This window comes from Cupressus sempervirens, chromosome 5 (genome assembly GCF_028749045.1).
Source record: "Cupressus sempervirens isolate cs-2001-9-10 chromosome 5, ASM2874904v1, whole genome shotgun sequence".
Taxonomy (NCBI): domain Eukaryota; kingdom Viridiplantae; phylum Streptophyta; class Pinopsida; order Cupressales; family Cupressaceae; genus Cupressus; species Cupressus sempervirens.
This window is the reverse complement of record NC_143122.1, coordinates 317,660,814-317,680,123: the sequence shown is the minus strand read 5'-3', so window position 1 is coordinate 317,680,123 and position 19,310 is coordinate 317,660,814. Positions and strand designations below refer to the sequence as shown.

Below are 19,310 nucleotides of genomic sequence, written 5' to 3'. Positions count from 1 at the left end.
GCCATTCTATGAACCGAATGGGATCTTCTTCTCTTCTGGCTATAAACCTTCATTCACTATCTATAGGTTGGTAGGATCGTTTGCTTTGATACCACTATAATGTTATTGTTCCCTTCTCCCACTCAAGAAGCTAGATGATGGAATGATTGTGGAGGTCGTACACTTGAATGGGAATGTACCGTCAAAGTGGATATTGTACGGTTAGGTGCACCAGGCTGGGATATCATACAGTCTAATCAATAGGTTGTATGGTGAGTTGTTGGGTGTGGGGAAGTGCATGGAAGGATGTTGTAGGGTAGTCAAGGTGGTCGTACGGTAGTTGGGTTGGTGAGATATATGGTGGGGATGGGGATAGATAGGTACGGTTATAGGAAGGCCTTGGTAGGTGAAGAGCGTAGCGAGAGGGATGGAGTGGTGAGGGCTACACAAAGGGTGAATCAACAATAAGAAGTAATTATCAATGATAACGCAAATCATATAATTATGTAATCAACACGAAAAATGACAAATTAGTACTCGCATATACCAGAAGTTGCATTCCTGATCACAAAATATAATTGCATACTTAGATGGTGCTCCAGATGTGCTAGACCCGAAGCAAAGTGATCCACAGATGGAATAGGGTGAGGGTTGAATCCCACTGAAACCGAATTAGCCAAGTAGGGAAGATCTTTCATTTCCAAAATCACGAACAATATAGAACTTTAACAAGAATTCACAGTACAAAGAAATAATCCAAACCGCATACCAACTACTACCTACATGTCGTGCTTAAATACCCGTCGGAGAACTTTCCGAGTGTTTACAAAGATAGCCAACGGCCACACCTACCTACAGAAACAATTAAATAAAAATGGGTCTAAGATATACTAAATCAATCGGTCCATTAATAAAGGTTTGATTAATTATTTATTTTATGACGAGAACATTACATAGATAATACAATGCAGCGTTTGGGCATGTTGTTTCCTATACAAAGCTCGTCATTTTGTTCTAGCATTTTTAAACTTGTAGTGTGCATGAAAAAACCCGTATAGGGCATTGTTGATGTGTTTTGCAAGGAAATACAATCTATGCTTGTAGTGATTTCCTCAAAGCCCATCTATGGCACAAAATGGCATTAGAGGAATAAGAAGCTTGTTTCAAATTCGTAGCAGCAAGTGTAAAACTCATCCAAGGAAGACCAAGGATTTGTGGCTTGTTTTCACTTATTAAAAATGTGTTTGTCTCTATAGGCACTGTTTTTAGGTTCTCTTACATTGTGACATGCAATCTTCATTAAAAATCGCATCTTCCAGGTTGAACCAGTCATGTTATTCTCAAGCAAATTGTTTCTCATTCGTGACCTTTTGTGGAGGAATCATCAAAGATGGCAAAATCATATTAATAGAGGAGAATTCTAGTGCATTTTGGCTACTATTACTTCAAAAACATCAATATAGAGTTATGAGTTTAAACATCTTTACGCTGCCTTAGGCAGCGGCTTTGGTTCCAAGTGATGCAAGTTTTTCTTGTTTCAATTGTTCTTCTATCATATTCTTGAGCGATTTTTCTACATGGTTGGTGATTCAAAAGAAAAATTTTGGCTTTAAAAGTTTGATTGTATTGTTCTCACAACAATACAAGTTCCTCCCAAAATGATGTAAGAAGAGAAGTACATTCTTCCCACAAAGAAAAAGCCCAAGTATGTATTTTCCCTTCACGTGCACTAGGGATTAAAAACCTTGTTGGTAGGCTTGTCTTCCAGAAAAAGAGAAAATTTTTTCCCCATATTTGTAATACGAACTAGAAAGCCCCCCTTCAAGTGTTTTCCAAGCACTTTTTGACTCTTTTTCAAACTTGCAAATGGACTTCAAAACCCGTTTGTAGGCGGCAAGTACTTTCCAAAATAACTTGTAATGGGACTTTAAAACACCAACTTGCAAGAAGAAGAGGAAAATGTTCCCACTTCTTTATACATGCTTAAGCAAGGAGGTGAAAATGAAAATGATTGAAAGCATAGAAAGTTTTCAAGACTGATTTCAAGTAGCTGGTTTGTTGATGCTATCAATGTAAAACAATCAAGGATGCATATTCATATTCCAATTCAAGACGCTTTCACAAAACCCGAACATTTCAAACATTAACATTGTGTACCAACATGAAGGCCATACAAAGGATGATTTAGCAGAAGTTGTGTCTTGTCACACTTAATTATTTTCACATGCTTTATAAATAAGTGTAGTTTTCTTGACAAATTACATGTAATTGGGTAACAAGTTGTAATTGCACATGATAGTAATCACCTGCAAAGTTGTAACATGTAATCAAATTACATGTAAATTAGGCTTTGTAATCTTGAATAAGTCAAAGGTAGTTAAGGGTTTCCCCTTTTCCTTCACCTTTTTTCTACACTCCTTCCCTAAAAATAAATGAGGTCGCTCATTGTATTTCAAATCTTTTGGCAATGCAAGAAAACTCTATCAATTTGCATATGCACTCTAAGAGCTTGTGCTTGGATGTAGATTAAATTGCTTTCAATAAAAAGAGACAGGTTGTTTTTAGATTGTGTCAATCCAAACTACGGTTTGACGAAATTTTCTTGAGTTGATTGTGAGTTTTGTACTATTGTTCAACAGCAATTTGAACACAATCTTGCAAGCTTTAAGTTGCTTATCATGTTCAGAGTTTTACTTTGGTTTCAAGTTTGTTCTTGCAAACTTTGAGTTGTGTATCAAGTTTGAAGCTATTGTAGGACACACAAACACGGAGGTAACTTGCAAGGTTTGTGTTGCTTTTACTTTCTCAATTTGTGCATACAAGGTGGAATACGTGGTGAAGACTTTGAGCTACGCATGTTTTTCCTTGTTCTTAAAATATCATAGGAAGCCATAGAAAACCTTTGAGCTTTCACAAGTTTTTTGGTTACATAAAATGCTGGTACACTAAAGGTTATTCTTATGTCTAATCTTCTATTTACCAGATTATTGCTCCAAAAGATTCTTTGCAAGAAAAATACACTATTGCTTTAAGGTCGTATCGCAATAGTAACATCTATTCTGAAATAAGAGAATAGGGTGAATGACCCACCCTGATTTAGCTTAGTGTAAATAGCAGTTGGGTGTTTTGTTGACTCTAGTAGCAAAAGAGGGGGAAGCCTTCCTTGACAAGAAGGAGAGACTCTATCTCACATGTTGTGGTTGGAACCACTGTTTTGCAATTGATCCTTAAAATTGTCAATTGCAAACTATCTAGGGTTTTGTAAGTTGTGATCAAAGTGACTTAAAAGATTGTCACCCAACAAAAGACACATTTGTTTTTGGTTTTTACTTGAAAGTTTTGTTTGATGTTGTACATCAACAGTGTGGGTTGTTGCCATGATTTCAATCCCCTATACTTTTCAAACTTCTAGGATTAGGATTAAGTCAATGTGATGTCATGTTTGTGTCTAGATTGCCTTTAGGATGATCTCTCTTCTCATCATCCCCTTGAGCTAACCTAATGCGAGAAATCATTTGAGCAATGCACTAGTCAAAAGGCTAGGTGATTAGGTTTTGGAGGGTTTGTTCATGCATTCCCCTGATGAGAAGAAGGTTTGGAAACTTTACTGATCCATCATTCCCAATTCTTAATCATGTTCAACGTGAAGATTTGCGTTGTGTTACAGTTTTCCAGGAAGATATCGCAATGATCGGGCTCAGAATGCAGAGAAATTGATTTGTATCAAGCAGCTACGTGGATGAGAGGAAAAGTCAATCAATAAAAGGAGCAAATGTGATTGGATGGTTGAAAGTTAATTGCCTTTCAAGATAGATCCTTGGTCGTCAAATGAAGATCAGATCAAGGGTGTGCGCAAGGTCGCTAGCCAAGAAGTATTCAATATATTTTAAGTTGCAACCTGGAGAATGCAGTAACAGTTAGTCCTAAACAATTATCCCAAGGTCGCACGCAGTTAAAGCTTTCTTGAAGTTAAGGCAGCAACAAAGCGAAAGTGTATAAATCCCATGATTGCAAGGTCGTAAGCAAGTTAAGTTAATCACGGGTCAAGTCCATGAAGCAGCGAAAAAAGAAGAATTGCATGGTCGTTGGTGACTAGAGGTAACTCAGAGTTAAGGTAACGACAGAGCGAAAGCGTCTAAATTGCATGATCGCATGGTCGTTGGCAGTTAAGGGGAACTTGAAGATTATGTTGTTAAGTAATGACTGCTCTAGTCGCACAATCGCAAAGGTTTAAATTGACTCTCAAATTTGACCTACGAAGCTGCGAAAAGTGATCTAGACAATTAAGTGTGAGGTGATCGCAACGTCACCTATAGTAAAACAGTTAAAAGACTTTAAGTGGCGAAACTACGAAAAGTAACCCAAGATCAGCAATTTGCACTGTCACACTATCACGAGTGGGTAAAGATAACTCGGAGTCAACTCAGCGAAGCTGCGAATACCAAAGATCGCAAGGTTGCAAGCAATTGAAGGTAACCTGGGGTTTGAAGATGCGAAGGAACGACAACAAGTGTTCGCATGGTCGCAAGGAGTTAAATGAAACCTTGAGTTAACGTAGCGATGCAATGAAAAGCTATAGGTCGCATCGTCGCTGGCAGTTTAAGTCAATCTTGGTTTAAGGTCGCGAACAAGTAAAAATCTATTGATCGCATCGTCGCATGGGAAGAAGACATCAAACGAATGATGGTTGCGAAGAAGCAAAAAGGGAAAAAGTAAAAAGGGTTTTAATGTTTTAATCATGATCATTGATAGAAGATCGACGATAGAGATTTAAATCTACAGTGACCGTTGAGATATGAAATACAAATTTTGGCACCATGATGACTGCTACACATCACAGAGGAATATTAATCATTATTGAGAGTTTCTAATATTTTCTTCTTTTCTTTCTCTAAAGTATGGAATTCTAACTAATGACTGTTGGATTTCTAAGCGATTCACGTACTCTGTTAATGGAACTGATGAATCTGTAACTGGCCAAGAATACTAAGAGGGGGCCTATATATGTAATTTTCTAAGTTAATAGAAAGGATCGGCAATTTGTTTTGCAATCTTTCCCCCTGTAGCAGAGACTATTGAGTGAGAATCAAAAGGTTGTAGGGGAGGATCTGATGATGTCTAGTTATTTGCTTTCCATTCGTTGTCTCCGGTTTTCCAAGCTAACATACATGTAGATTAGCTTTCTCCTCGGAATTGTAGGCCAAGTGCATGTGAAAGTGTTAACGGCTAGCTAATCTAAGAGTTAGTAAGGATTAACAACTCAAGCAATCCGAGTGTTGTCATCATATGCATTTATGCTCTTTTCCTTGGCTGCATTTCATATAGTGCCAAAGAGTGGGTCTAGCTAGTGAGAAACTGTTCGAGTTAGGGGCAATCTGAGAGTTGTTGTAGCTTGACAGGGTGAGCTGAGTCTTACTGCATCATTTAATCTTTTCTACTTTCTTGTTGCTGACTGCATTTAGTAAGTTTAATGTGCATTTAGGAGTAGGAGTAGAGTTAGTGTTAGACCTAAAACCTCGCCTAGGTTGCTTATGTCTATGAGCATCTTGGTTAGCCTCTTTTGCTCTCAGGTTAAGAGCATACCCCTGGTTACCCTTTTGATCACATTAAAACATAATTCATTGCACATCTTGCATATAGGGGAGCTGTACCCTTCAATTCAGGGATTAGTGACATCAGATTGCACTAATCCAATCTGTTGTAGATAGCTTGTTTCTCATCACCTTGGACATAAGGAGTCAAGGTAAAGCCAATTCAAGGTGAGGGACAAACTGTTTACCAACATGGGCCACCATTATTAAATTATGGGTGTTATATTCCGTTAGCATTGCATGAAATTATTGTTTATTATTTTCTGAGATACTAGGAGGTGTGGTCAGTGGCATATGATTCTAAGTGGCTAGAGAGATGCATAGAAAGGAAAAAATCTTACCAGTGTGTATTCTGCCCCTCAAGGCTTCTACAAAGATTCTATGAGAATAAGATATTCACATCCATTCCTTGTTGTGATTGTTGAAAAGACAACAATTATCATGCTGTCTATTCCGTGCCAATAAATATGGCTATTCATTTGCTATTGTTTTTTTGACAAATCAAGAAGCGTGCTTGCTAAGCAGTAGGTCAAGGATTATATAATTATCAACTAGTCATTTTTTTACTGGCATAGTCACTTGCAAGACTGAAAAATACAATCCCATCAAGCCTATTCTCAAACTGAATACTTTTTCATATATTTTGAAATAAGGGCAGTAAGTGACAAGTGCTTTAACTTTTGCCATGGTACCATTTCAACTATGTTAGGTAAGTTAGTGAAGGTTTTAGTTTTGATTACAAAGAGCTCATGGGTTCAAATTCAAAATGTTGTGTTCAAAACGCCAAATTTATATCTTTCAAAAGAATAATTGCTTGAAAGGAAGCTGAACTTTTTTCATTTTGAACTCGTATAGTGAAATCATATGTCAAGTTTGAGGGGAATGATTTTAATATGTTATGAATCAAGGTGCAACTGATTTTAATTCAAACAAATTTATAGGGTATTCTGGAAACATAAAAAAGTCAAAAGATGAGAGAATCACCTTGTGGTGTAGTGGTGACTTGGTTGCATTGCTAATGGTGCAACCAAGGTTCAAATACCCGTCTGGACCAAACACAAGTGTTAATACTGGTTTGGACCCACCTTGGTGGCCATGTGGGTAGTTGTTGGTTGGGATGACAATGGTGGTCATGCTAAAGATTATATATGGCAGGAAGGAGGGTTTCCCCCTGGTGATTATAGTTGTAGGTGTTAATGCCTCAGCTTGTTCTCAGGGATGAGGTCCCCGTTTTGACCCCAATGGTTCAAAGCTCCAATCAAAAGAAATTGTCACTAATCAAAAAAAAAAGGTCACAAGACGTAGAACAAGCCACAAAATGAACAATTTTAAAAATCATAAACCCACAAAACTCATTAGTCTAGGATTATTAGATGCATATTTATCACATTGATCTTACAAAGATCTCAAAACAAACGCAGATGGTCTTGAAACATTATTTGGCTCCCAGAGTTTCTAGTTCCAAGATGTAAACCAAGGAAAAAACTTATTGGGCCAACAATGAATGAAGGTGAATATATAGTTCAGCACACCGATAAATTTGGATCTCTTCAAAATTAACTTGTTGGTTTCCCTGTGGTGATTAAAGGAGTAGGTGTTAGTGCCCCAGCTTGTTCTCAAAGAGGGAGTCCCCCGTTATGACCCCCCATTGGTTTCTAACTTTCTAAGCTCCAGCCAAAAGCAACTATCACTGATAAAAAAAAAAGTCCCAAGATGTAGATGAAGCCACAAAATGAAAAAGAAATTTAAAGATCGTAAACCAACAGCGCTCATTAGTGTAGGATTATTAGATGCATATTTATCACGATGATCTTACAAAGATCTCAAAACAAATCTGGGATGATCCCAAAGCTTCTAGTTCCAAGATGTAAATCAAGGAAAAAAACTTATTGGGATATATATGAATGAAGGTGAAAGTACAGTTCAGCACATCAACAAATTTGGATCTCTTCATAATCAACTTGCTGGTATTAATTCTGAAATTGAAGATTATTATGCTAAAGCAAGTTCATTGAGTAATATGCCTTCAAGTTTGAAGAACATTATTTATATTACAGAAACTTAATACGAGATTGGAAACTTTGATTTCTTCTTTGATAGACAAAAAAAGCTGACTAATATAATCAATTATTTAATGAAGAAATTGCTCTGCTTGTCAAGAAGAAGCTCATCATTTCAATAGAGAAGGATAAAGTTTTTAAATGTTTCTATGTAATCAAAGAGGGCAAATCTTGATGAATTGTATTCAGTGTGCCAAGGAGTAGGGTGTACATGGCACTATCATGTGTTATATCTGTGCATTGTTGCGGAGTCTCACTCCATAAACTGTTGACTGTGTGGATACTTGGCAATATCATGTGCTGTATCAGTGGATAGATAAGTATGTCTCAATCCACAAACTTAGCATATATATTATATATTATTTTATGAACAGTTGACTATATAGTACATCTCAATCCCTAGACTTAGAGGTATCTATCCATGGATAATTGAATATGGCCCAATACAAAACAAATGTTTTTGTTGTCAATAGGAGAGTATGTCTCAATTCATGGGTTAATTTTCAACAATCAAGACATCCCCTAATCTGACCCGTTTGGTGTGTTCTGGGTGACTGAGGAGATTCGATTGAGGTGCTTCATAAGATCTCCAAATTGCCAGTTGTGTTCACTCATGCAATTTTTCACACTTTGTTTCATTGATGTGATACAGGAAGGGAGAGAGTGGGAGATCGGAGATGTTGGCATTAATCTTACATTTACAATATACAGTTAGGCTACATTAAAAAACAATTATACTCTATAGTTAGGCTGAATAAAAAATAGGTGTTACTTTTAACATTCAATAATTAATAATGTGCATTGGTTTTAGAGTTACTTTCTCGTAACATAGTTTGGAACAATTTTCTATGCAAAAGTGAACCTTTGTAAGACAACGTAATGCACTGTAATGTAAATTCAGTCTATGAGAATCCCAATTAATAATAAAAATTATCATGTTTCAATATCTATTTCTGCAATGATTTAATCTAGAGCTTGTCTTTTGTTTGCTCTGCCATTTCAATGCATTCAGAATGCACACCTCAATAACTTTGAGTGACATGGCCTTCAAAGCTGCCTTCAAATACTGGAGAGCCTGAACTACAGTATCAGGAGTAGGAATGCGGTTGCCCTTATAAGCAGGATACATGGTATGCCTGAAAGTCAAACCTTCAACCATAACACAATTGTCAAACAAGTTTAGAACTTGTTATATCATATGCAAAAGAAACAATACAACGAAAAGAAAAACCACTCTCGACCATTTAAAATCAAGAATCTAACAAAAAAAAAAATCTTAGCTAAAAGAAAACATCTTGGTCCCTCAAACAAATTAAATCTTTCACCCAAATCATCATTACTGATTGAATATGTGAATTTAACATAGCTATACTGTGAGAGTGACCTATAGCATAAACTTTAGCAGTCATTTCATAAGAGTTAATCCTCAGTGTTCATGTTGTGACAGGTTACATAGGTTTCTTAATTACAAATACATTATTTGAAGGAATATTGTAGCTCTACTTTATAAAGAATGCAATGTAAAACACAACAAAAGGTGCTTGAGGGATAAATCTCTGGTGAAACTGTGACTCAATAACATAAACAATGTGCCCAATTATTTGTTTACAAATTTATGTACTTGAAAAATAGCTTTGGAAAACAGCAAAACCCAAAAGTATAAGATTCTTTTGAAAAAATGGAGAAAGTTGGATTTCAGAAAAATATAAAAAAATTTAGAAAAAGAGACAACTAGCTTTTTCTAAACTTCAGCTCCTTCAACACTATCTCGTATGCCCCACACAATTTTGGATGATTTAGGCCCTTCAAATTTGACTGTCATTTCTCTTTTGTTTAGGGCTTTCCAAAGGTCGGAAAGAAAACTAAGGGACTGGATAACGAAATATTGACACACCGATTCTGCATCAATTTTAATTCTGTCCTTGAACTGGCCCTATTTCATAGGGATTCAGTAATTTTGTGAGTAATTCTAGGGTTTTGCAGGTTTTATCAGTGATTTTTTCACCTTTTTACCATTTTGAGTGGATTTTTTCATGATTATAACCCAATTCAAATGCCAAAAATCATTCAAAATTAGGTCAACAATTTTTTCACGAATTGGGATTTTTCAAGCAAAAAGTCACTTGGCTCCACAATTCATGATGAAACAAATATAATCTTAACTTTTTGCAGATTATTGCTTCTCTTTATGAGCAGTTGATAGATTAGAAGAAGTCAACCAAACAATACAATTGGCTGATACCACACATAAAGTGCAAACACAAACGGTGTAACAAGGTAGCTAAATGTACTCAAAATTATTATATGCCCTCATATTCAGATCTTCATTGACATAATTTAAACATATATGCACCTGCACTCGATAATAGCCATTTATTTTGACTGCAGTAATATTCATTCCTTCCATAAATTTAGAAATAATGACTAATTATTGCTAAAGAAAATAAAAAAGACACAATGAAGCCTAATTCTCCCGTGCATTATTTATAAGAATGAAATTAAAAATAACTTCTTGTAAGATAGACTTCACTGTTGACTAACAAATGCAATGATTGAATAAAAAATTTAGAAATAGTTCCAATCAACAATTATTATGCCATGTATTACACACTATTAAAATATTAGCAAAAAATTACACACTATTAAAATAGTAGCTATATAGCACTATTTCTACTGTGGTAACCTGAGCCCAGATGTATACAAAAAATTAAAATAAAAAGCAAAACATGACAAACCGTAGTTCTATGCATGGCTGCCCCAGAATTAATATAGACCATTTATCAACAACAAACTGTCTGAAACATCAAAAATGCTGCCCAAGTAAAAAAGTTAAAAGTTGATTTTTAGAGAGTGCATGAGATTCAATAACTATGAAAAAATATGTATAATATCTCATTATCATTGTACTTGCATCATTATGGTTAGCAGACTCCATGACACTTATGTTTCAAAAATAACTCCTGATAAATTAAAACAAACACTTGCAGTTGAAGAGCTGACAGCTCGCTTCCTTTGGCCTGTCACCAGTAGTCAACAGAAGAAACTGAATCCTGCTCAATACCCAGTTTCTCCACTTGAAAATCAAAAAATATACAGCTTAACAATTGCCAGCCAAAAGTGTAATGTCAAAGGTAATCATTAGTAGCAACAATTTAAATATACAAGATCCCAGACTGCTCAAAAATGTAAAAAAAATTAATTAAGAAAATTGAAATCCTCTGGTGAATAAAAATATTCAATGAAATAAGATGCTACACGATGTATAGATGAGATAAAAGAAAAGAAAATTTATGTATCATATCTGATCAAATCAAAGCATAAGGTATGAATATAACTAGAAGGAAAAAAACACGTCAATTAAGCACTTAAATAAAATAATATAAGAGTAGACTAATAGCATGTCTACTTCTCAACCAGACAAGAATGTCTGCATGATCAGCCTAAGTATGTTGTCCAGGTAGATAGAACAATCCAAAGGAATCAACTTGGAGGACGAGGTACAATCTTGTAGTTAATCTTTACAAATGTGAGCGTCTAAAAAACAACACCACTATACAAGGTATAACATGAGTTAAAAAAGATCTGAAAAACACACCTAGTCCCAAAACCTTAAACTCAATCATGACAATAATGTTCAGAATCCACAAATCTAAGTTAGGTGAAAGCGTCATACCTTTTGACATGAGAACTTGTTGGCATGAATCGTTAGGGTTGTAACAACATGGCTCTCCTAATAAAAATGGAACATAGACATGTTACTCAAGGTCAGTAACATGGAACACTCCAAGAAACATCACTTCAACCAATGAAAAAAGAATCAAAGAAAAGAAGAAGCAATTATATTACCATTCACAAATGACAGAAAGGATGTCAAGGGGACTAGAGCACTTTCAATTTCAAAAGAGAAGTATAAGGGGTCAAGTCAACATTCAATACCAATAGGTAAAAAAGAACTAAGTATACAAGAAATATAATATAACTCAGAATAAACTTCAAATGGTCAATACCCAGATTATAATGGCTAGAGTGAAAAGAGCTTCATGAGAATGCAATCCTTCCAGGAAGAATCTAACAAAAGCAAGAGTATAAAATCATGAGAAGGGACTAGCAATGTCATATATGCTCATTAAATATCAGATCCTGCACCAACAAAATCATCTTCTATCCCTGCAAAAGGGCCAAAGCAGGATCTTATAATGCTGCTCAAAGAATTAGGACTGATGGGGCAAAGCTGGACAATTGAACAAGGGAGTAATCCCTCCAGAACCTATACTAACATCCATGCCCAATAAAAATCTCATGAAAGAGAAAAAAAGAGTGAAGAGTTACCTGAGAATCTAAACTATCAAGTACAACCAACAGTAATATCTATCAAAAAGCTACAAGGAATTAACAGAGTCAACCTAAAGCCTGGAACAAATGAAAGCCTGTCGCATTTCATGCCACAAAATGAAACAGATGGCATTCTTTGAACTTTGACGCATGGCTTCGACTGAAAGCAGCAGGCAAAGAAAATATTTTGAGCTAAGTGAAGAAGATGAAGCTCTCGTAATCTCCAGAGCCAACAATTTCTTGCACGCAGTAAACAAGCTAGCACTATGGTCTTGGTCACAAAATTGGAACTGGGTATTGGAGCACCATTCCAATGGTCTAGCATTATATCCATCAATAGACACAGAAAACAAAGTGCATTTCATGCCACTGCAAAATATCATAGAGCAGAAAAAATCATAATTAAAATTATGGATTTGGAAAAACTAATGGCTGTTACCTAAAATTTATATTCTCTTTCAAAAGAATAAGAAATCTTTTGTATATTGACGTAAACATACAGAACGGAAAATCTTTGAAAATACAGTACATCCTTTGTAAAACTTATAGCAGATGAAGCTCTCAAAAAAAAATGTCACTTGGCCTCCCCATGTTCTGTGTGAGGGATACTGTGATCTGGTGAACTCACAAATGGGTAAAATGTTCTCCACTGCCCGTGTCAGCATTTAGGTGTGCAGGAACCATTCGCAGATAATATAATGGACTGGTATGATTCACTAATGATTATAATGATCTCTATAGATGCAAACCATCAAGCTATGATCAATCGTCCTTGGTACACATTGTATACTATTTATAGACTATTCTTATGTAGGTTACACCCTCTATCTAGCCAAAATATCATCAATAAATTTGTGTGTTACCTCACTGTTAATCAATATTGTCACCTTCTGTCCCTTGGTATCCCGAGTCAGCAAAACACAGGTGTACTTAAAGTTTATCTAGAGTGGTACTAGTAGCCCTCTCCTCTTCAAGCCTCTTCAGGAATGTTTACCTCCCCCTCTACCTCTTCCTCCTCTGCTACTAGCTATGGTTCCTATTTCTCCTCCACATTCTCAAAGATTTCCTCTATGTAATGAGCTTGTCCTTTCGAGAGACACCATGTCGTAGTTCCTAATGCTCTTTACACGAATAGCGAAGTTTCTTCCTCTGGAACTCATTTCTAGATTCCACCTAGTAGCTTGAAGAACTCAATAGGCAAGGTTTCTTTTCCGGCCCAATTATTTTAATCCTTGGTTGTCCATAAGGTGCTGGTTTGGATTGCCCAAGAGGTGGTGATATTTACTGCCCTAAAGGCTGAATCTGTCCTTGTTAGCTGAAGTTATGAGATCTAAGGCCTGCTTAATGGCCTCCTATTCGGATATAGGATGGAAAGCTCTGACCAAAACCTCTAAGAAGTTCATTTTATCCCTCAATAAATAAAACTGCCAGTATCCTCTATAAAATTTTAAGTACCATAACTGACTGCCACTATAAATCAGTAGCATAGGAAAAAAAATGTGATTGTCTGAGCTCAGATAACTCACACTAGAGGAAATCTGGACCAATTCTGTCAAATCTCTCAATCAATTTGTCATTAGACTTCACATACAAATGAATCTGATGCTACTCTAAAGTGATCACCCTGTAGTATGATCACTTATGTGACACACCCTCAAGATGAATGGTAGTAATTTTGATAGCCTTACTCTCTGCCAGTGGTCTTAATGATAAAAAAGTGACCATTTTTTTAACCCAAGAGAATGTGATACACTTGTTGATCCATTAATTTAGGAAGTGTCAATTTTCTCAATACACGTTGGAGATCTCATGGATGTTTCTCTTGTGCTTTCTCTACTCTCTGACCACCCTTCTTTAAACTCATAAAATTCAACAATGACATGACCTTAAATTCAGTTTGTGGAAATCTATACTCCTCAGAATTGGCCACTAGGTCATCAACAATGAAAATCTACATTTTTTCTTCAAAACTACCTTTTCCCTACAAGATTGCAAAGACCACCAGTATCCTCTATAAAAATGAAGTACCATAACTGACTGCCACTAAAAATCAGTAGCATAGAAATAAAGTGTAATTTTCTGAGCTGAGATAGCTCACAATAGTGGAAATCTGGATCAATTCTGTCAAAACTCTCAATCAATTTTTCATTAAACTTCACATACAAATGAATAAGATGCTACTCCAGAGTGATCAAGCCATGGTATGATCACTCATGTGACAAACCCTCAAGATGAATGGTAGTAAATTTGTGAGTCTTACTCCCTGCCACGGGTCTTAATGATAAAAAAAGTGACCATATTTTTTAACCCAAGGGCATGTGGTACATTTGTTGATCCATCAATGTAGGAAGCATCAATTTTCTCAATACATGTTTGAGATCTCATTAATGTTTCTCTTGTTCTTTCTCTACTCTCTAACCACCCTTCTCTAAACTCATAAAGTTCATGAGTGACATGACCTCCTTAAAATCAGTTGGTGAAATCTATACTCCTCAGAATTGGCCACTAGGTCAACAGCAATGAAAATCTAGAAATTTGCTTCAATGCAGGAAGCAACAATTTTCTCAATACATGTTTGAGATCTCATTAATGTTTCTCTTGTTCTTTCTCTACTCTCTAACCACCCTTCTCTAAACTCATAAAGTTCATGAGTGACATGACCTCCTTAAAATCAGTTGGTGAAAATCTATACTCCTCAGAATTGGCCACTAGATCATCAGCAATGAAAATCTAGAAATTTGCTTCAAAACTACCTTTTCCACAAGGTGCTGGTTTGCATTGCACAGGAGCTGCTGGTATTTGCTGCCCTAAAAGCTGAATCTGCTATTGTTAGCTAAAGTTATGAGATCTGAGGCCTTCTTAATGGCCTCCTATTCAGATATAGGACTGAAAGCTCTGACCAAAACATTTAAGTTCATTTTATCCCTCGATAAAAAAAACCACGAGTATCCTCTATAAAATTAAGTACCAGAACAGACTGCCGCTAAAAATCAGTCGCATAGGAATAATGTTTGATTGTCCAAGTGTAATATCCCCTTTCTCAAATAAGATTTGATAATAAACAATCATTAAATAATAATAAAATTCTTGTAATTAAATATTAAAAATACATAATAAAATTTTGAATATAATATAATATTTTAATACAACATAATATATACTCAACTTATTAAAAAAATGAAGATGAATAAAATTAATAATTGATTATTTACCATTAATTAATAATTAGATCAATAACATATAAATGAATAAAAATAATGGATATAAATAATTAGGCGACAACTAGGACATTTGAAATTTAAAATCTTAATTAGGATGTCCTCACCAAACCCTGCCAAGGTCAAGGACACAAAATAGGCGAGTTATGTATTTGATGAAGTATTTGTTTAATGGGAGTAAGGATTTGTATGTATCTACCACTATTCACTTAAAAGTTAGAACCAAATATTAATATTTGTCGAACTATTAAAGTTTAATGTCCCCTTTTTTGGACATTAGAGAATTAAGAGGCTAACCCAAATATATATTAATATTGACTATTGGAAGACTTAAAGAAAAATTATTAAAGTCGATTTAATATTATAAAAAGGGTAAAATTGGTAAGAAGACAAGGACAGGAATGGGTAGCTAAAGAGTCACAAGTTCGGTCCTTAAAAGGAGTTCATTTTGGACATACTTGGTTTTGTGATTTGGATTTCATTTTCACTCTTGGAGAGTTATTTTTGAATGCTTCAGCTTTCAACAAGTCAGTGAACAAAAACCCTCAAGCTTCGACAGTGGACGGAAACCCATTGTCGGTTGGAGACATCGCACAAGTGTTTCACATTGTATTCCAAGTTCACTTTTCTCTTATCCAATCTTGTTGTAGTTAATGTATCTACAAGTGAATTTCTTGGTCATTTGGCTGAAGAACTTCAATGAAACATTATTTTAAAATGTATTTCTACTGGAGATTTATTGCAATAATATTTTGAGACTTCTTTTTATCTAGTTATTTAATAGGGTTTTGCAGGTGAAATCTGAAAAACGTTGCCTGAATTTATTTGTTTAAAAATTTATGAGATTTGGGGAAATATTCGGTTAGGGATATTACATAAAGCCTTTATTTATAGGGGTTATTTATTGTGATTCAAAATTTGAAGATACCAATATGTACACTAATAACCAAGCCTTTATCATGGGCTCAATAATACAATACGAGCTGGATTCATGTTAAAAACAGAGTGATAGTCATCAATAAAAATTATCACGAAAACTTCATTTGAAAGTACTGTGATATCAAGAAGAATGATCGAAGAGGCACATCTCACCCACATGGCTGCTCATTCACAGCTTATGAAATAAGAAAGAGATTAACAACCACTGGATATACGATATACAATCAACGAAGAAGGAAAGAAAATGGACAACGCCCATTCTTATTGCAGAGAACTGAGTTAGATTGGCAGAGCGATTTGAATACAATATAGATATGGAGCCTTCTATTACATAGTTCGCACGCACTCACTCAAGAGATTAGGAGGTTCAAAAACACAAGGAATAGTGACTTGTTTGACTTCTCAGAAGTTCCAGAGAGCTGTCAACTCGGCATAAGGAGTCAATGGCATCGAATAGGAATTAGAGAAGACAATAAGAAGAGGAGGGCCAGACGTTAACAAATCCTTTAGCATAGAACATGGAACGAAACATATAAATATTAAGCATTGATTATAATGAAAGGGAGGATTACTGAGAGGTCCAATATATTAATGCAGTTTGGGGACTAAACTTTTTTGTTGTAAGAATTATTGTTCAGAAAGTTAATATAATGAAGAGGTGATACCATCGATTACATTGGATACGTTATTATGGTTAAAACTACAATTGCCTTCTAAGGCTAATATAAGAAGAGGAATTGCATTAGAAGGTTCAGGAGATTCGATTAATCTTGAGACCTTATCCTATTGTTTATGTCACTGGTACACCACTGAAATCTACAATAGGGTTTCTTGTCGGTGGTACTCTATTACTGGTCTGAGCAATTGGACATTTCCCTCAGCGAGCCAATCATTTTTTGGACTGAAAATTAAGCATTAAACATTCAGGAATAGCAACAAAGATTATAGAATCACAGGGCAAAGTAATAAATACAATGATCAAGTTCATATTTCCCATTCAGAATAAGTAAATCTCACACAGCAATTTTATATTTGAAGTGCAAAACCATATTTGTACTGATCTTATCATTAGAGAAATGAAGGGCGTATTTTCTATCGCAAGTCAAGGTGAAGCTGATAGCACATGAATCTGATTTATAATCAGACTCGTAGAGGTCCAATCATGTGGTCATTAGAAGACCAGTTAAGAACAACAATCTACCACAGAAAGATCAGAAGTTGGTTCTTGTGCAACCAAGCATAATAATGATAACATGGTTTGCATATTTTAGAACTGACATCCCTTGGACAGCATTTACAACTTTAATCAAATAAGGAAGGTTATATAATAGAATTGACCAGTTAAGCCCCTATATTAGAAGTCACTTTGGATATGGTATTTGCATAGCAGAAGCCCATTATATAGTTCCAACCAAGAACATAATATCCATAAGCATAATTGATTCATTGAAGTGCAAATTTTGAGAAACTTATATAGGGGGGACATTACACTGAGCTGAGATAGCTCATAATAGTGGAAATCTGGATCACTATTGTCAAATATCTCAATCAATTTGTCATTAAACTTTGAATATGAATGAATATGATGCTACCCCAAAATGATCAACGCATGGTATGATTGTTAATGTTAGTGTAGTTTGGGAGGATAAAACTCACTTGATATATATATATATATATATATATATATATATATATATATATATATATATAAGTTATTATCACACTCTTAATCATGATAATAAGCAAATGTTATTGATAACTAATGACAAGTAAAGAGACATGTCTCTACGGAGACATGCCTCTTAATAAATTATACACATGCATTGAGAAGGTAACTTAAAAGACACAGAAAAATCATAAGTGCTATTACAAGTTACAGAAAAAGACAAATCTTTTAAAATCAACATAGTATCAGAGCAGGTTCCCTACCTGTCTATGATCATGTAACTATTATTAAGAGTTTATAATGGACTAACATCAATGATAATGGATCTATGGTCTCATAGACTAAAGGTTGCCTTTTACTTTACTGGAACTGCAGGTTGAGACTGTGTAGAAGGGATGCGCTCTGTGTAAGAAACCTCCAGTGATATGAATGTGAAAAAGGAATGACAGATGCAGACCGGTCCCAAAAAGGAATAATACTTCTCTATTATAAACATTCGCCAGTCTTACTTGATACTTGACAGGTGTATTTTAACAAAGGTCCAATGCCAACTTTTTGGCCTCTCTATCTGCTTTTGCTACTGTAAGTTGGTAATACCAGACAATAGAATCAGGGATAACAAGATATAACATCCACCAGTGAATGAATATTGTCTATAGAAAGAGCAGAAGTAAATATTCAGGGACTTCATTATATTGGTCTATGAACATACAAGAATTGCAACTGGTTATTGAGAAGATATATATCTGAAACTTACTCTTAGGATGGAATCAAAATTGTATTACTAATAAAGATTTTAATCATCTTGGTAACAAACAATGGTCATGGCATCAACTTATTATGATTAATGGTCAACGCATGCAAAGCAAACAAAAAGGATCAATCGCATAAGGGAAGAAGATAATACAAACATGTTAAAGGGATGGGAAATTTATCAGATCACGTTACCCTGCATTAATACCCCCATGCTGAAACTGCCAAATGGGGTCATGCCGAGATTTTACAACTCAGCAGCCTACTTATTGGGAGACCAGTTTGACAGAGCAGCCAATGAAATCGTGGGACTTTTCTCTGTAATGTAAACTGCATAGGAATTGGTGAAGGTTAGTTGAATTTTAAGTGCCTCCACGTAAGTGGAATTAAGGAAAAAGATTTGATCGGCCAACCTAAGCATCAAACCCAAAGTGGGCAAGAACATAATGGTATAATGAAGAGTCACCCGTATTATGGAAGCGCAATAAGCGCAATAATACCATTGCGGATTTATGAAAGGCTTTATCCAGATGATATCATTGATGCTTGGTGTTTCACATATGAGTTCAACTACTAGGACTACTCTATGTCTAGGATGTATGCGACACATTGATCAATTGGTGAAGTTGTCAATGTCGCAGTATATCAATAAACACGATATCATGGACATGCAGAGCCTGGATATGTTCACTTCAATCATGCGAAGTGGATGGTTCTTTAGACCATAAGGGAAATATTAAGTTTGCAGTGCTGAATCATATTTACGAATGAC

The 19,310-nt window shown here is 35.3% G+C and overlaps 1 protein-coding gene across 4 annotated transcripts in view; it reads right to left on the bottom strand.

Annotated features, from left to right (window-relative positions):
* Positions 1–19,310, bottom strand: part of LOC149555931 (5'-3' exonuclease family protein) — a 234,784-nt gene that overhangs the window by 139,979 nt on the left and 75,495 nt on the right. For 3 of the 4 annotated variants that reach the window (XM_089830036.1, XM_089830038.1, XM_089830037.1), the window contains exons 7-8: positions 11,304–11,360; positions 8,652–8,779 (exon numbers count right to left, since the gene is read on the bottom strand). In XM_089830036.1, the coding sequence (XP_089686162.1) occupies positions 8,652–8,779; positions 11,304–11,360 (185 nt within the window). The remainder of the gene's footprint in view (positions 1–8,651; positions 8,780–11,303; positions 11,361–19,310) is intronic. The other variant, XM_089830039.1, reaches the window with a different exon arrangement.